At 42.2% G+C, this 18587-nt stretch overlaps 1 protein-coding gene across 4 annotated transcripts in view; it reads right to left on the reverse strand.

Moving 5' to 3' along the window:
* UNC13B (unc-13 homolog B) overlaps nt 1-18587 on the reverse strand; it is a 400249-nt gene that overhangs the window by 287093 nt on the left and 94569 nt on the right. For all 4 annotated transcript variants that reach the window (XM_074952218.1, XM_074952216.1, XM_074952217.1 and 1 more), the window contains exons 6-7: nt 14955-15028; nt 12713-12770 (exon numbers count right to left, since the gene is read on the reverse strand). In XM_074952218.1, coding sequence (XP_074808319.1) covers nt 12713-12770; nt 14955-15028 — 132 coding nt within the window. The remainder of the gene's footprint in view (nt 1-12712; nt 12771-14954; nt 15029-18587) is intronic.

Genomic DNA, 18587 nt, shown 5'->3' on the forward strand with positions numbered 1-18587 from the left:
GGAAAAGCAGAGGAGGCAAATTAATCTTGAATGCAAGCGCTCAAACCCAGAAGAAATCAAAGTACTTATTGACAGTGTATTGTTGGCTACTAAAATGAACAGCTCAATGCTTTCTGTTCAGGATATTAATGACCATATGGAAAAGCATGCACACATACCAGCGAGCTGGAGAAGTAAAAATTATGCTTTTGAGTTTCTTGAAATTATCAACTACATTGTCCAAAATGACCTCATGCATGAAATAGCATCGGCAATGTTTCATACTCTAGCTGTTGATGAAAGCGTTGATATATCCATTAACAGATACTTGATACTCTACCTTAAATATAGATCCATAAATTCTGCAGACTACAAAACTTCGTTTGGTGGACTATTGCCATTGCAAGAATGTGACGCTGTTTCAATAGTATCTGCAATCCAAGAGTTTTATAAAAACACAGCTTGATCTAATGAAAATGGTGGTGTTCACACCTGATGGTGCCTCCGTGACGCTGGGCAAGCGCAATGGCATGGCGGCTCAGCTGAAACATGATATTCCACTCTTAGTCCAGCAACACTGCATTGCACACTGGGAAAAATTGGGGATTTCTGATGCATGGAAAGAGGTCAAACTGATAAGCGACATCGAAACCTTAAGGAGAACTGTCTACATGGTGTTCTGTCCATCATCCAGGAGAAAATGCAAATTTCAGGAAATAGTGGATGCTTCTGAATGTGAGTCAGTAGTTTTCAGGCTACTCAGTTAAGTGTGCTGGTTATCTAGGCACTTTGCACTTCGAGCAATTATTCGCAACTATAATCCTCTTCTGGAATATTTTGAGCAAGACAAAGATACTGATCCAGTTTCTAAATACTGCCACAAAAAGCTGAATACCATGGAATACCAAACAACATTAGAAGTTTTGAATGATGTTTGAATGATGTCGGAGCTGGCTTCACTATCCACGCTGCTCCAGGAACGGGACCTTACACCTCTTGAAGCATTTCACCTTGCCCAAGGTAAACTGAACAAGATCAGAAGACAGGACCTTGGAGATTCAGTTTTATGGAGTGACAAAGTTAAGGCTCTCTTAGATATGAGCGCTCAGGAAAATAATGAAATTGATACCAGTTCCGTAACAACTTTCATAAACATTTTATGTGCACATTTGGCAGACAGGTTTCCAGAGGATGAAGTCCAAGAGTGGTCCGCTTTTGATTGTGCAGCAATAGTTAAGTGTGACTTCAATTTTGGAATTCATCAGGTCAAATCCCTATGTTCAAAATACAAAGACTTCAGCAGATAGTCAGTACAATGACTTCACGTTTGCAGTAGCCAAAGTAATCAAAAGCCAATTGGTTTTAAGTTTCCCAGATATGGGGACATTTTGCTTACCAGAACGAACAGTTTCAGGATCTTGTAAAGTTGATGGATATTGGAGGAACATTCCTAGCATCAAGTGCAGACTGTGAGCGTGGCTTTAGGTTAATGAACACACTAAAAAACAAACTATGGAATCATTTAGAAGTAGATCATTTGGACATGCTAATCTATATTGAGTTACCAGCTGGATGGAGGACTGAGATCTGGACAGAGTTTATATTTAATGGGCAAACGAAAAAGATTGCAGGGAAAAACAGTAAGGTTTGTTAAGCAGTTTTTGACATTTTGACCAATAAGGAAATTAAAATGCATTTATAATTACATATCTTATTCTTGGGTGATAATCATTTATTGATATTTTTTAGGAAAACACACTCTTGTTTTTCTTTTTTTTAAACTTATGATGTCTATCTGAAAACCCATATAAATTGACATAATGTCATACTTAAACATATAATAAAGACAATTTAATATCAAAATCTTTTCAGACATGTGTATAGAATGAAAGGTGAAAGTGGACACCAACGGGCAGAAGCCTTTGGACTGATAATGATCATGATTGATGTGTGTTTGATATATGCTCGTGATTGTCTATAAAAAAAGATCAAAGCATAATGCTTCAAACTAACTTCTGCTTCATGAAGAATGGTTAAATTTCCTTTTTCTAAGTATTTAAAAATGACATTTATAAAATAACATGGTGTAAAACTATCACAAATTTCATATTAAAACTTTTTAAATTTATAAGCATTTTACTCGTGTCAAATATAAAGGGAAGGGTAACCACCTTTCTGTATACAGTGCTATAAAAATCTCTCCTGAGGCAAAACCCTTTCACCTGTAAAGGGTTCAGAAGCTAAGGTAACCTCACTGGCACCTGACCCAAAATGACCTAGGAGAGGACAAGATACTTTCAAATCTGGAGCTGGGGGGGAGAACAAAGGGTTCTGTCTGTGTGATGCTTTTGCCAGGAACAGATCAGGAATGCAGCCTTACAACTCCTGTAAAGTTAGTAAGTAATCTAGCTAGAACATGCGTTAGATTTTCTTTTGTTTAATGGCTGGTAAAATAAGCTGTGTCTTTTTGTAATTTAAGGTTTTGCCCACAGGGATTCTCTATGTTTTGAATCTGATTACCCTGTAAGGTATTTACCATCCTGATTTACAGAGGTGATTCTTTTACCTTTTCTTTAATTAAAATTCTTCTTTTAAGAACCTGATTGATTTTTCATTGTTCTTAAGATCCAAGGGTTTGGGTCTGTGTTCACCTGTACAAATTGGTGAGGATTCTTATCAAGCCTTCCCCAGGAAAGGGGATGTAGGGCGTGGGGGGGATATTTTGGGGGAAGACCTCTCCAAGTGGGCTCTTTCCCTGTTCTTTGTTTAAAACGCTTGGTGGTAGCAGCATATGGTTCAAGGACAAGGCAAAGTTTGTACCTTGGGGAAGTTTTTAACCTAAGCTGGTAAGAATAAGCTTACGGGGTCTTTCATGCAGATCCCCAGATCTGTACCCTAGAGTTCAGAGTGGGGAAGGAACCTTGACAACTCGCTTGGGCGCATTTGCCTCATGGCGCACAAATTTGAACTCTGCTTCAAAAATTTGCACAGAAGAAATTTTTTGAGCACACTACCTGTCAAAAATTAGAGGGAACATTGCATCTGGCCCGCAGACCATCCTGCCCAGCAAGGCTACCCCCGGCCCCTCCCCTGTTGTCCCTCCTCCCCTGCAGCCTCGCTGCCGCATGGGCAGCGGGGCTGCAAGCTCCTGCCGCTGTAAGCGACATGGTAAGGGGGTGCTGGCAGTGCACGGCGGTAAAAAAGTTCAGTAGGGGGTCCCGGGGGGGCAGTCAGGGGACAGGGAGCGGTTGGATGGGGCGGAGGTTCTGGGGCAGTCTGGTAACAGGGGGGTTTGATAGGGCGTGGGAGTCCCGGGGGCCTGTCGGGGGCAGATAGGGGCCGGGGGGGCAGTCAGGGGACAGGGAGCAGGGGGGCGACAGTTGGGGGTGGGGGTCCCAGCAGGGGGTGGTCAGCGGACAAGGAGCAGGGGGGGTTGGATGGGTGGGGGGGGGCTTGAGGGGGCAGTCAGGGGGAAGGAACTCAGAGGGGATGGATTGGGGCGGGGGCCAGGCTGTTTGGGGAGGTGCAGCCTTCCCTACCTGGCCCACCATACAGTTTCGCACCCCGATGTGGCCTCAGGCCAAAAAGTTCGCCCACCCCTGATTTAAGCAATTTAGAATCTTAACATCCATTTTCAAAAGTGGGTCAAGTCACTTGGGCTCCTAAGTCCCTTGGAAAGCCAATAGGAATTAGGCTCCTGAAGCATCTCCCATCACTTTTGAAGGTGAAACTTGGAAGCTTTTGAAAATGTTGCTCAATATGAAGATAAATATGGTTGTGGGTTTTGTTGTTTGCAAAATGTACTTGCTTTTTCTGAAATGTTTAAAAAAAGATCAACACAATCAAATTCATGTAGGCCAGAACTGAGCCTTGGAGAATTTATCTACATTTCTATACTCCAGTCATCAGAAGAAAATGATACAAAATATTGCCATACTTTTAACTGTGTAACATTTACCCAAGTTCCTGCCACCTACAGGGCTATTGGATTTCACCAAACAGAAGCAGTACCAGAAAAGCCATCCATCACCAGAAAAACAAACTGGAAAGTGCGTTTAATAGTGATTTGCTGCTGATGTACTGTGGGGGGGGGGTGGGGTGGCCTGTGGAGACAAGGCGGAGAAGAAAGAAAAAGGTGTTCCAAAGGGTGCCAAGATCCATTCCTCTCTCTCGCCTGGACTTCTCTGCCTGCTCCTCCCACCTGTCATCTTCTGGGACAGGCTGGCTTGGTTTCCTCTTGCCGTAGCAACGATAATCAGAGGAACTGTTATCATTCATCGTCACCTCAGCCAAACAGTCAGTCATTCTACCCATCTCTGAAGGGAGCGCACAGCAGAAAACACAAGATCTGGGTGGACAGGGGGACTACGCACTAGGTAAACTCAGAACAAGACTGACAGAGAACCAGTCACCCAGAATAGAAGTTTCATCAGGGTGTAACTGCAGGTAGGGGACAGAAGCACAAACATGGAGGGAGAATGTACACTGAAGGGAAGAACAAGAATTCTCAGAATAACTGTCAGCGAGGCCTCTGACTCCTGAGGATTAAGGGACAAATTTACCAAACAATCTGGAAGCAATTAGCTTGTCTTGATAAGAACCCTCCTGAGAAACTTCTGTCTATTTTAGATTTATTAACTCCCTGGTTACAGGCAATATTTGCACTTGCTGATTTGCCAGCAGAGAAAACTAAATCTGTTTTCTAAAAAAGCAAACGCTTCTTTCTGTACCAGTTTGCATCGTGACTGACTTGAAGTGGACAGCATGTAAACACTGGTAGAATGACTCGGGGTGAAATATAATGGAATTTGACATTGCTAGAAGCAGTTTTGGACATGTATAAAGAACAAATCCTTGCCTTCTAAAATGCTAAATGAGTCTGGCATTCAGGGATTCAACAAACTGAGTAATCAAATAAAGATTCCATGCAAGCTAGTGTACTTCAAACAGTGTTTTTCCATAAAATAAAAGCCGTATAACTTACTGATTTGCTCTTTCAATTTTAATTCCAGATTACTGGTAAAAGACATTACGGGGGTGCTGCAATTATTTCCACAAACAAGCATTAGGAAATTCAGAGTTAAAGTTAAATTAAAAACAAATTCAATTATGTTAAGGTCTGGAAAGGCACATATGCACCAAAAAACCTTAATTCTCTACTACAATTATGCCAAAAATGGAAAAAAGTTATAAAGCACCCTCTAAAAATAGTTAATCACATCTGGGTCTAATACGCCCTAATCATAACTGTATACTCACTGCCTGGAATGACTATGGAGCAGAGTCATCATTGTGGGGAGGGAGGCAATGAAAGGTGAGCAGAAAAGCGTGCAGAGCATGGGGGGTGATAAGCGGAAGAGTACCCCATGTGAGGAGAGAGGCAATTTAGTGGCTATGCTGAAGATAGAGGGGAGAGGGCAAGGATGTGACTAGGGCCTGGAGTGGGAAGAGGTTTATGTGAGGGGAGTCCTGTGTTGGGGACATCCAGGACTGTGCATCCAATAGGGACTTGGGGTAGGGAGCCCAGTCCCCTTCTGTGCCAAGGCATCAATAGAGATTCATAAATAAGGCCAGAAGGGAACATGATACTTCTCCGTAACACTGGCCCTCATCCACAGCACAGTTGAGCGAATTTCAGCAAGTGCTCATTTGCGTCAATCCCGTAACGTCTGGCTGAGCTACAGCATGTCTTTTAGAACGACATCCAATCTGGATTTAAAGATCTTCCCATACAACTGCTGCCTGGGCTTCACAGCCTGCCAAGATAGTGGGTACAAAGGCACCTGTGGCAGAAAGAGCCTTTAGAAAGCCAGAGACGTTGGCATGTACACTGCGCTCCCACACAACCCAGGGTCCTGCTCTGCACAGCGGCAATCTGCCGAACACAGATCCCTTTTCTCATATGCTGCCTTCCTTCATCAGAGCTCCCCATTGTGACACTCTGTACCTCAGAGGGAGCGCCCTGTACTCCATTTGTACATAATTGTGATATTTCATATAAAGCATGCCACGTAAGGTATCATGGGAAAGGTTATGATCTGCTGAACACCATTATTCATCTAAATATATATCATTAGTGCATATGATGTTATGAGATTATATTGTATGGTTGTCACTAAAATACGCTGTGAGTTGGGGAATCTCCAGATATTAGTTGCCCAGAAACAACAAAGGAGCTAACCAACAGCTGGGCGGGGGTTGAACAACCATCAACAGCCATCATCCATCATGGGAGTTACAATTCAAGCCACACCAGAGGAACTGCTCAACCTTGCCTGGTGACTCAGCAATGCCAACCAGATATGCCAGGACTTATGATCTCCAAGCATATGGAATGAGGATATGAAATAGAGGACAGAGGCCACATGTTTTGTCCTGTCTCTTCCCCCACCTATGCTGAAGGCAACAGGAACGCTGGAGCTGCGGAGATGGGTCCCCAGGCTAACAGGGAGAGCCTGCATATGAAAGACTAACCAACCTGCAGTATCCAATGGGATGAGAAAAACTGCTTAGTCCAGATGTTGCCTAGTCTAATAAGGTTAAGAATGTAGACTGCGTGCTTGTCTTTATTTTCTTTTGGTAGCCACTCTGACTTCTGCCTATCACTTATCACTTAAAATCCATCTTTTGTCATCAATAAACTTATGTTTATCCTTACCAGTGAGTTTGACTGAAGTGCTTGGTAAATCTGTTTAGTTTACAAAGGCCGGTGTGTGTCCACTTTCCATTAATGAAGTAGCGAACCAATCAATAAACTTGCATTGCTCAAGAAAAGATCTTGAGCAGTGCAAGACGGTATATGCCCTTGTTGCCAAGAAGGCCAATGGCATTTTGGGATGTATAAGTAGGGGCATTGCCAGCAGATCGAGGGACGTGATCGTTCCCCTCTATTCGACATTGGTGAGGCCTCATCTGGAGTACTGTGTCCAGTTTTGGGCTCCACACTACAAGAAGGATGTGGAAAAATTGGAAAGAGTCCAGCGGAGGGCAACAAAAATTATTAGGGGGCTGGAGCACATGACTTATGAGGAGAGGCTGAGGGAACTGGGATTGTTTAGTCTGCGGAAGAGAAGAATGAGGAGGGATTTGAGAGCTGCTTTCAACTCCCTGAAAGGGGGTTCCAAAGAGGATGGATCTAGACTGTTCTCAGTGGTAGCAGATGACAATGAGGAGTAATCGTCTCAAGTTGCAGTGGGGGAAATTTAGGTTGGATATTAAGAAAAAAAATTCACTAAGAGGGTGGTGAAGCACTAGAATGCGCTACCTAGGGAGGTGGTGGAATCTCCTTCCTTAGATATTTTTAAGGTCAGGCTTGACAAAGCCCTGGCTGGGATGATTTAGTTGGGGATTGGTCCTGCTTTGAGCAGGGGGTTGGACTAGATGACCTCCTGAGGTCCCTTCCAACCCTGATATTCTATGATTCCTATGGTACAAGGCTGGGAGCTGGGGGGATTTGGCTGGTGCCTTTCTCTGTGTGATTCTTGAGTGGCTCTGGGAGCATTCATGCAATCTGGCTGGGTATGGGGCTCCACATGAGGTTGTACTGAGTGGTAACAGCACCTGGAGGGGTTTGCTGCTTGTCACCAGTAAGGCATTGTGAGAGACAATCTAGACTGGTGAAGTAAGGGGGCACAGAGGTTCTACAGTCCCAGGTTCTACCACGGGGATCCCGTCATGCCCCCTCTTTCAACATTAGAAAGTTGCACCTTGAGGAGAAATGGCCACCATAAGGAAGGCATGGAAGACCAGGGATGTGAGAGTCGACCATAAACCACCACTCACGCACCCAGAGGTGTTTTTCCTCACCAGGAGTCCGGCTTCAATGAACCTAATCCAGTCCACTGCAGAGAAACGCCACACTGACAAAGCAGAGGAGCCAGCAAACAGTCACACAGCCGATGCAGAACAGTAACAGTTAAGGGTCATGTAATCTACTAATGAGATGTGTATAACCACCCCCCTCACTCCACTGACTCATTTCAACCAATAGAGTTGCAACATACAAATTAGCTGGAGGAAGTATCATGATTGTTTGAGTTAACTCTGAAAGCCCAGTTTAAAAGTGATCTGAACTATCACTGACCCAGTCTATAATTATAATTAGATGCAACAATTGTTTATTTCTTCAAGTGGAACCTATGAGATTTCAGTGAGCTTTATCTACAGGATTCACACATTGTAAAGCCAGAAAGGACCACTGTGATAATCTAGTCTGGTCTCCTGCATAACACAGGCAATAGGACAACCCCTGAATTACTTCTTGTTTGAACTAGAACAGCTCTTTTAGAAAGGCATCCAATCTGGATTTAAAATATGGATACTTGAGGTTTTAAGACAGTCTCTTCACTGTTAGAATAAGATCTTCACAGAGGCAGGGGGTGAGACTAGATGACCTCCTGAGGTCCCCTCCAACCCTGATATTCTAGGATTCTATGAGATCCTGCCTACTCTGGGTTCTTGCACCATCCTCTGAGACATCTGGTGCTGGTCCTTGTCAGAGACAGGATATTGAACTGGATAGATCTTGGGTGTGATCCCATCTCAATTTCTATGGGAAGCTTGGGAAGTCTCCTATTTCATTATTGAGCTCATTTAGGAGAAGAGTCTGATGAGTGCTAAATTTATTGTGCTTTTTTAAAATTGATTTTTAACACAAAATAATTAGCAGTGGCATTTTTAAATTCTAAGAATATTCCTTCTATACTCAAAGCGCTATATTTTTACACAGGATCGGCTACATTATTTCACAGATAAAGAGACTGAATCCCTCTTTGACAAGGAAAACTCAACTCAGCCTTCACTATGGAATTACAAGTGGTCTGTCCTAGATTTTTTTCTTTTTAAATTTAAGCTCTTAAAGGTTCTTTATTATTATTATTGTTATTTTGTTGCAAAGTACTGAGTTGCATACTGGCAGTGCAGAAGCTGTACAAGCACTCATGGCTCCCACTGTGCTCTTAGGGACAGTGCAACCACAGATTTACTACGTAAAAACAAGAGATACAAGGCCAACAGTTTCAGAACTTGGTGAGGACTACTTACATATTTAGGTATGTAAGTAGCCTGATTTTCAGCGATACTGAGCACTCACAGCTCCCACTGAAGGCAATAGACAGAGTAGATAGGAGTGTGCTATAAAGAATTTACTGGGAGTTCAAAAAGATTGGCCACTTACTGTATACATTTATATTGCCACATTTCTAATGGCTCCATTTTCATGCCCAGGACAAATCAAATTAACCACTCATGCAAGATCTATTGTTTAATACTTTGGGGACTGCTAACAGATCTGTTTCCTCCTAGGTTTTCCATTTGGCTGGAAGGCTACAAAATGCCATTGTTCCAAGAAAGAATAGTTACATAGCATGTGTAATGTTTGATAAGTTTATTTTTCTCTTTAAACAAGATGAAAACTGATTTGTGATCTGACATCAGGCCTTCACGTTACCTGTTTCATAAATAAGATTGCTTTCTAGCAAAACTGAGGCTACTAGCAAGAGGTCTAGAAATGACAATTGTAGTTTTAATGTTTACAACCTTGATTTACATAAAATGAAAGCTTTATACACAGCAGATGCTGCTTGTCATGGGAGCTTTACAATTTATAAATGCTGTGCTGTGGAAACAGGTGCAGCTATCTGATACATGAAAATTCCTCCTGATTCACCCACACATCATGAGATTTGGAAAAGATCATTCACGTGAGCCTTTCACAACTGCTGAGAATCTTCTGTATTGCTACTGCAGGAAGCCACAAAAGTCATTTTAATGATCAGGAAGAACATTTACCCCTCAGCCACTTTACATTGGTACTGCTTTTCTTTGATCCTTTGAAGTTTGGAGCCTGGTAGCTAAGTCATCCTAACTTAAATATTTTAGTTTTTTCAATTCAGTTTGTTGATTTTAAATTTTATACGATAATTGTCTTTTTCCGTATGTGGATTCACTTTAAGGATTATTTTCCTGTTTTAATACCTACAGTATTTGTTTAATTTTTAAAGCTGCACTTGGAATTATTTTAGATACCACTGTTGGGATGCTCGATACACTCTCCGGTAGGGCTTTCAGCTAAAACTGACTGGGAAAAGCTGAATGTTTTAACTGGTTAAATATTCAAAATCTCTGAAGATATTACAGACAAAATGATTAAACCACACACAGATAATTCTCCCGTCCAAAAAAAGGTAAACAGTAATTAACCTTTACTAATGTTAACAGCTTTGTAGCGATCCCATAATCAGCCTATTGGATAAACAACCTGTAGAGTGTAATACCCTAGTCTTATAGGATTTTAACAGAGGATAGGAGACTTGTTTGAATGACAGAGCATGAATTTTATTATGTTGCTTCTGTAACCCACATGATACTGCAGCATTTCACTTTATTGCTCCAGGGCAGGAGACTAGGATCTTAGCTAGATATTCTGAGTATCTGCACATGTGCAGAGAGCAGGGCAGGGCAACTCATCTAGAGGGTCCCAGAAACTTCCAGAACAGGGTGCAGCAGTTACCGGACATGCTCCGTAGCTGTTTTGATGCTGTATTATATGACGTTTTCACTGTGGGTAATCCACCTGGCAGGTGACACCCAAGTCACCCTCTGAGTTCTGACGTAACCAAAGTGCAATGGGGGCAGGGGGAAGGTTATAAATACAGGAGTTAAAGACAGCTCTATGGACTGAGTGACTGATCAAAGCAAGACCAAGAGATGTGTCTACTGCGTGGGCTGGGTCCCAATCTCTGTACCACTCTGGGTACGGGTTAGTGCTCTTCCAGCTTTATTTACCAGGGAAGCCCTCCATTAAGATAATGTTTGATCATAAGAAAGGCCATGCTGGGTCAGACCAATGGCCCATCTAGCCCAGTATCCAGTCTTCCAACAGTGGCCAATGCCAGATGCTTCAAAGGGAATCAACAGAACAGTGCAATTATCGAGTGATCCATCCCGTCATCCAGTCCCAGTTTCTGCCAGTCAGAGATTCAGGAACACCCAGAGCATGGGGTTGTCCCTGACTACCTTGGCTAATAGCCACTGATGGACCTATCACTGTGGTATGGTTTATGGACCTACAGGGAAAGCTGGCAGGGGAGCATTTGTTACCCCTAGAGGCTACAGAGCCTGTGGAAATTACATTGAGCTACCAGCTAACCGCTCTAACTGGGACTGTATCTCACTTAGAGGGCGAGACTGGGGCAGCACTGAGTGAGTTGAAGGTTTGTGAATTTTGCCTGACTTAGCTGGGCTTATGGAGAGAAGATGATGCCCTATAACAAGCTCCAGGAAATGGATATTTTATATGCTGATCCCAACCCCTGCACCACTTTGGATACAGACTATAGACTTCTTGGAAGGATTGAGACCTCCTATTTCTCAGGCTCTGCAGAGTCCAGGTGACACACACTACATACTACATTCATGGCATAAAGGCTGAAAAATGACCTCTGAAAAAAGATCAGAGGGGACATGCTGTGTTGAAGTACAGAAAACGTTATGCTGAAACCTTATATATGAATGTTTGTAACAGAAACAAAAGGTGTAAGTCTGTACAAGGGACATCAGAAATTTACTGTCAAATAGCTTTTGTTTAAAAATGATTCATAGTATTTCAAACACTACTTACAATAGCGTCTGTTTTACTGAGAAAGCGTATAGTGCTCTCCCTTTGAAATGGACTGGGGTCTATAACCATCCATTTATCAGGGTTTTACATACAATAGCCCTGAGGTTTAACTCTGTGTAATGCTTTCTGAAAAGTCCTGAAAAGACTGAACTCTGACCTGTACTTCACCAAAGAGTTACACTGAGGTGCAGGACGAAGGGGAGCGTATAGTTATAGAGAATATTGCCTGAGCATTCCCTCCCCTGTCCCTATTATGCTTCCAAAAGCGGTCAAGCCATTAAAGGATGTATCAACTTCGCTTTCACCTTACAACATTAGATATCCCCTCTCTGCTGTAAACTAAAAATAGCTTTTCAAAAATATAATTTTGCAAAACAATCAGTACACAACATGTGCTAAACTTTCCACATTCACATTTTCATAAGTACCAAAAAGGAAACAGATCCAAAATAGTGAGTTAAAGCAGAAACAAGTAACATTAATGAATTTTTTTCATCTCACTGTATTAAAGAATATGCCAAGAATAAATGCAATATTAGGAATAATACACAAAACGTTACTACATTTTAACAGGCGCATGGACACGATTTCAGCCTCCAAATATTCTCCTCCTCAAAAAAATACACAGTTAAAAAAAGGCATAAGACTACCATACAATACTCTTAAAAATCATGTTAATGATCTGACAGAAAAAAACAACAAAAAACTCAGAGTGAAGTCTGAAATATATTCCATCTAACTCTCCCATTATCCATTGTTACTACAGAGATCTGAACATTTCAGGTGATCTCATAAACCTTGTATGTCTACTACACTGGTAGAACAAGGATAGGTTAATGGCAGAGTTTCAGATTTCACTATTAATCTTGTACGGCTAAGATCATTCATAGGGTTCTTTACGGCAGAAGCCTACATTTAGAGAATTCTTCCTGACCTATAAAAATGACTAGTTTAACATCAGACCTAGATGTCACGCAGGCTGCCATTTCCTAACTGCAGCTCTAACTAGAGAACTCTGCCTGGATACACCAGCCAATGTTAACTAACCATAGAGTGAACCGACATTCGTTTAAGAGAAAACAGTGTTGAGAGAGAAAATAAAGTCATACTTACAACACTGGGAGGCAGCAGTGGGCAATGGTTTCTTCTGGACTTCTTCTGAAAATGAATACTAAGGAAAGACAAAAGAAAGAGCACAGAGAGATAACAGATTGAAAGTAACCTTATAAAACAGGATTTCCAGAACATAACAAGCTTACGCTCTGAGAGTATATCGGCGTGGGGGGGTGAGAGGGGGAGGGAAGGTGTTAAAGTAAAAAATAATATTTTCCTTAATTCCCAAATACAGAACATGCTCCCAGAAAAGTAAAAACTGGCACTATCCCATGCAAAATATCTGTTAATGGCTGCACACAAGGCTTCGGTAAAGTCTTATCTACTTTAAAAGCTCAAGACAAAAAATTTCAGACTTGGGGGCCTCAAATTAGGCACCTAAATCCATATTTAGTCACCTAAAATATAAATGTCTAAATTTCAGAGCTGCTGAGCAGTGATTTCAGTGGAACATGTGCGCGCTCAGGAGCCTGAGAATACAGCAATTTATATATGAGATGCCTAAATATGAATTTGAGGTACCCGTGTTTGAATGCAGTACTGGATGTGGGAACTGGGAAAGAGCTAGTTAATTAGCATGCTCATTAGCAGTGCAATACCCAGAACACTCTTTCAGCATAGTCTGGAAACATCCAACAACATGAAGGATTTTACATTTTATTTAACACTACACTGGAGTACACAGAGATTCCATTTAACCAATTTTGGATTATTCCAAAAGGGTCTGCTGCAGCATTAAAGGTGTTCCCTTGAGATATGTTTATGATATTGTTTTGGCCACCTCCTCCCAGTACCACACCAATACTTCAAAAACAATCCAGTGATCTGTCTGAGGCTAGAGACAGAAGATAAGCAGAATAATTTCTAATCCTATTAGGCAAAATGTCAAGAACACAACCCTCATCAGCCAAGAGCTGGGAAAAAGGGCCCCAAAGTCAGTGGAAGCTGCAAGTTTTGAAATATTGAGTCCTCAATCAATGCCATACACTGACCACCAGCGGGGCTATTTCACAAAAAATGAGGAAGTAAACACAGGGACGCACTTTCAGTTGACTAGCAAGAAGCTGAATAGGTAAGCACAGTGAGAAAGAACAGGCTGGATGAGCAGACAAGGCATCTAAAAGAATTGGGGATTGCATCACAATTCATGCAAACTTCATCTACCAAGAATTTGATGAATCACTAGAGGACACCTATGTTCCACTGTGTGTCTGGCACTAGAATTCCCCTGCTGAAACCCATAGCTTTCAACCCAGGAGGAGGGATATATTGCAGCAGAATTACTGGAAAGTTATAAGTTCACATGACTTGCTTTTTCACCAGGTTCACAGATACCAAGCAGCTCTAGAGCTATTACTGGATCCCTGAATCCAGAAGAAGCTACATGCAAGCTATTTTTCCACCTAAACACAGCTGTGAGACTAGGTTAAACAGTTCGAGACAAGACTTAACTTCTGCCTGAGTATTCTTGATCTCCACAATGAATCCACTAACACGCTTAACGGAGGAAGGCTAAGTTAAGGGTACAATACATTTCCCCCAAACTTCAACACCCTACATCTCTATCACCAACAGGACCTTTTAGTAATACTCTCTTGTAGAGAAACGTATTATACTTTTGGTTAACACTGTTAACTCCAACAAGGGCAGGTGTAAACAAGTTCCTTAAATGCAAGAAATTAAGTCCATCAACCAGATAAATATCACCTTCAGTAAGACGAGTGTCCTTGGTGTATATTTTGCATAAAGAGCTAAGAAACTGAAGTGTTCCTTTTCTGGTTTTCAATAACAACAAACATAGCCTGGGGCAGCACTGTTCTCCTAACTGCCTCATCCTGCTGTCTAGCAAAGCCAGAGTTTTACACTTGTTTTGAATCTAAAGGCTTGTCTATACCACACAGCTTTTAGTGACAAGTCAGCGTCGACGCAGCCTTGTCACTAAAAAGTCAGCGTGTGTAAACGACAACTTCGCAGTGTAGACAAGCCTTAAGTATCATGCAAAAATCAATTTCCCCTCAATTTTCACATGCTGCAGCCTCTTATTCTAGCTGGCATTAACACCACACATAAGGGAATGTAAACAGCTCAGTGAAAAACTTGTGAATGAAGGAAAACAATAGTAATTACCTAAACTTAACTGTCATGGAAATTCTGCATACCGCTACAGTACGCTCTGGAGCATTTTGGATCAGAATCCTACTTTAATTATAGTTTTCGCATGTTTCAAGTGAGGTTTACTCACCTCAGCACGATCTTCCAAAGAGTTTATCCGTTCTAGTTTTTTGGTCCAATATCTGGCTTCCTCCTCAGGGATATCTATAGCAACAGCAAAGGCATCAGTCATTCACACTAAATTAGTTATCCAGCAAGTTATTTTTTTAAATAAATTTGTATTCAACAGCAACACTTAAAACAGTGATGACATTCCAAGAGAACAGGATTTTTTTTAAAGCACATCACAAGGACAGCCTTCATTTTGAAATTCACTGAAATGTCCTCTATTAGCATCAAACGTAAAATAAGTTTTAAATAGTAATTTAGTTCCAGGTCTCTGTATGTAAACATTCTAGTTTATCGCTACCTAACCAAACACAAAACACACACAAAGCAGAAAAGAAGGATGCAAAATCTGACTGGTTTATACTATTATAATAAATATAATGAGTCACTAAAAAAAATCATGAACCAGCTACACACTTGGAAACACAATATGATGTGGTCAAAGGCCTCTTCTCCCAAGTTCTCTCCCCTTAACCCCAGAAGAACAATGCCTCTAACTACCCCGTCTAGAGAGCATATTTTCATTCATGGCACATCAGGGTGTACCTAAGTATCTACAAACTGATAAAATCACCCCAGTTTTCCTTCACAGGCCATAAACTGACTCTTCTGGGGCAATCGATGTTACCTGAATGAATTCCGATAAAGTGACTGTGTTTTCACCACTGTGCAGTGAAGGTTTAACTTTATGGTAAACTAAAAACACTCCTTCCACTTCTAGAGGCTGAACTGTCCAGTTACACAATTAACACGCTTGTGCTTGTCAGCTAGATGTTTGCAGCTGACAGTTTAGTACCCGTGGCTTGGGTAACTATTTTCTATTTCAAAATTTAAAACAATAAAAAACATTATATAATGGACTGTATAATTGTCATTTTCAGAGAGGGTCATTTTTTGAGGAGGAGACTGTCACTTGCGCTTGGGAGATGAACTAGTGCAGATATACCCCCCATTGGGAGGCCAGAGAGAGTGCTCTGAGGACCACAATGTCACAGAATGATGCTCAAGTTACAATTAAAGTGACAAATGTACAAGCTGCGAATCTAGACGGTACCAAGGAAAGGCAGTGAGCTACAACATCAGCAATGGGGACTGCTGCAGCTTAACGCAAAGCAGCCCTGTGAGAGAGAATTATTGAGGTCACTTCAGAAACTTCAGCAGGATTCAGAACAGAATCCAACAAGGAGAAACACAATATTAAAGGAAATGCACTGTTTAGAGTGAAATCTCACCCAAGCCCTCTCCCAGAATACTTAACAAAAGGACAACACTTCTAAAACTAACAAGAGTACTTGTGACACCTTAGAGACTAACAAATTTATTTGAGCGTAAGCAAGTCTCTAAGGTGCCACAAGTACTCCTGTTCTTTTTGCGGATACAGACTGTTAAGAAAAAGTTAGCATATGTGACTCCATTTTGGTTTGGGGCCCACCATTGTCTAAAAGCAAGCACATCATGCACCAGGAGGAGTGTTCCTTAGATACTGCATTCCTGTGAAAACCCTCCCCCTTGTTTCCAGCCTGTCTCGACTCCCAGTTTCTGTTCTTTGTCTGTTCCTAACTCCCTGCCTCCTGGCCTTAATGTGAGCCTCCCATCCTGATAAGAAAGGCTACTGGTGCATTGCTTTAGGACCATGTTGTGTAGCTGAAGTAATGGTTTAACACGGGGAACGTACCTAGCAGGGATAGGTGGTAGATAAGGGAATGGTTTGTCTGTTGGCTAAGGTTTCCGATGTACAAGGGCAACGTGCTTTCCTAAAAGGTATATAATCTCTGTATAACCTGCATTCGGGGTCCCCTCCTGACTAGCAGGGGGCACCATGCTCGAGCGTAACAAACTTAGTATCTTTGGGAACTCTGCAGTTGTGAACTTTGTTCGTGTGCCTCAGCCTAGACTCAAACTGTGCGTGACCTGTCGGGTATAATTCGCAGCAGTTCCTGTGCGTGACCTGTCGGGTATAATTCGCAGCAGTTCCTGTGCGTGACCTGTCGGGTATAATTCGCAGCAGTTCCTGTGCGTGACCTGTCGGGTATAATTCGCAGCAGTTCCTGTGCGTGACCTGTCGGGTATAATTCGCAGCAGTTCCTGTGCGTGACCTGTCGGGTATAATTCGCAACAGTTCCTGTGCGTGACCTGTCGGGTATAATTCGCAACAAGACTAACACGGCTACTACTCTGAAACCTGTCACTTCTAAAAATGAGGCTTTAGAAAAACAGGGACCATTTTTGCATAACATATATTTAAAAAAAAAATACCACAAATACAAAGAGTAGCATTGAGCTTTGGTGTCTGCTTTCTAATGGTCCTTTATTCTTATTTCAAAGTAGGGAATTTTCTCCTGGGGAATTTGAGGGGAGGGGGAAGCACCAGAGTCCATCCTAGATAACAGAGGCAGCACAAGTTTTCAGCACTGCTCCAGTTGCTATTCACCACCATTACACACCTGCACTCAAATGACAACTTTCAAAACAGAGAAACAAGAAGGAAAATTACTAATATTCATAACACTTATAAGTTTACATTTTCAGGGACGTCGTTACAAAACGAGAGACTTTTACAGTGGTGGAATTCCCTTTTTTCTGTGGCTTGAACCTTCATAGACTTTACTCATAAACTTTAAGGTCAGAAGGGACCGTTATGATTGTCTAGTCCAGTGGTCGGCAACCTTTCACAAGTGGTGTGCCGAGTCTTCATTTATTCACTCTAATTTAAGGTTTTGCCTGCCAGTAATACATTTTAACGTTTTTAGAAGGTCTCTCTCCATAAGTCTATATTATATAACTAAACTATTGTTGTATGTAAAGTAAACAAGGTTTTTAAAACGTTTAAGAAGCTTCATTTAAAATTAAATTAAAATGCAGATCTTATCAGTTTAGTGCAGTGGTTCTTAACCTGGGGTGCACGCACCCCCTGGGGGTGCGAGATGCCCTTTCTGGGGGTGCGAGACATGTGAGATTTTTTTAGAAGGTAAATCATCGAAAACACAAATTAAACACAGGCACATAAGTACAACTACTTTGTTTCATCAAACCTATGTATTTATTAACATTATACATTTTTAACAATTATTGTAATATATAAAGTTTTTAAGTTTTCAAGTTTTTAAGCTAATTGTAGTGTAATTTTTTATAAGGGCTGCAGAGCGCTGGGCCCAGGCCAGGAGCAGACCTGCGCTGGCTGCTGGTACCCCATGCCGGCAGGAGGGCTGAGCAGGGCTGGAGGCCCAGACCCCGGCTTGCAGGGGGCCAGTGGCCAGAACCCCAGACAGTCAGCGGGCTGAGCGGCTCAGCCCGCTGCTGGTCTGGGATTCCGTCCACTGGCTCCTGCCAGCCAGCATCCTGGCCGCTGGCCCCGCTCAGCCTGCTGCCGGCCGGGGGTTCCGTTCACCCAGGCTGGCAGCAGGCTGAGCAGGGCCGACAGCCGGGACCCCAGACCCCAGCTGGCAGCAGCATGTCAGTAAAAATCGGCACGTGTGCCGCAGGTTGCCAACCCCTGGTCTACTCTGACCTCCTGCAAATCCATAGGCAGCTTCAGGGATGTATTAGGAAATACCAGAAACAAAAATTGAAAGGAATCAGCAGCAGTCTGAAAAGA

This window comes from Natator depressus, chromosome 5, assembly GCF_965152275.1.
Source record: "Natator depressus isolate rNatDep1 chromosome 5, rNatDep2.hap1, whole genome shotgun sequence".
NCBI lineage: Eukaryota > Metazoa > Chordata > Testudines > Cheloniidae > Natator > Natator depressus.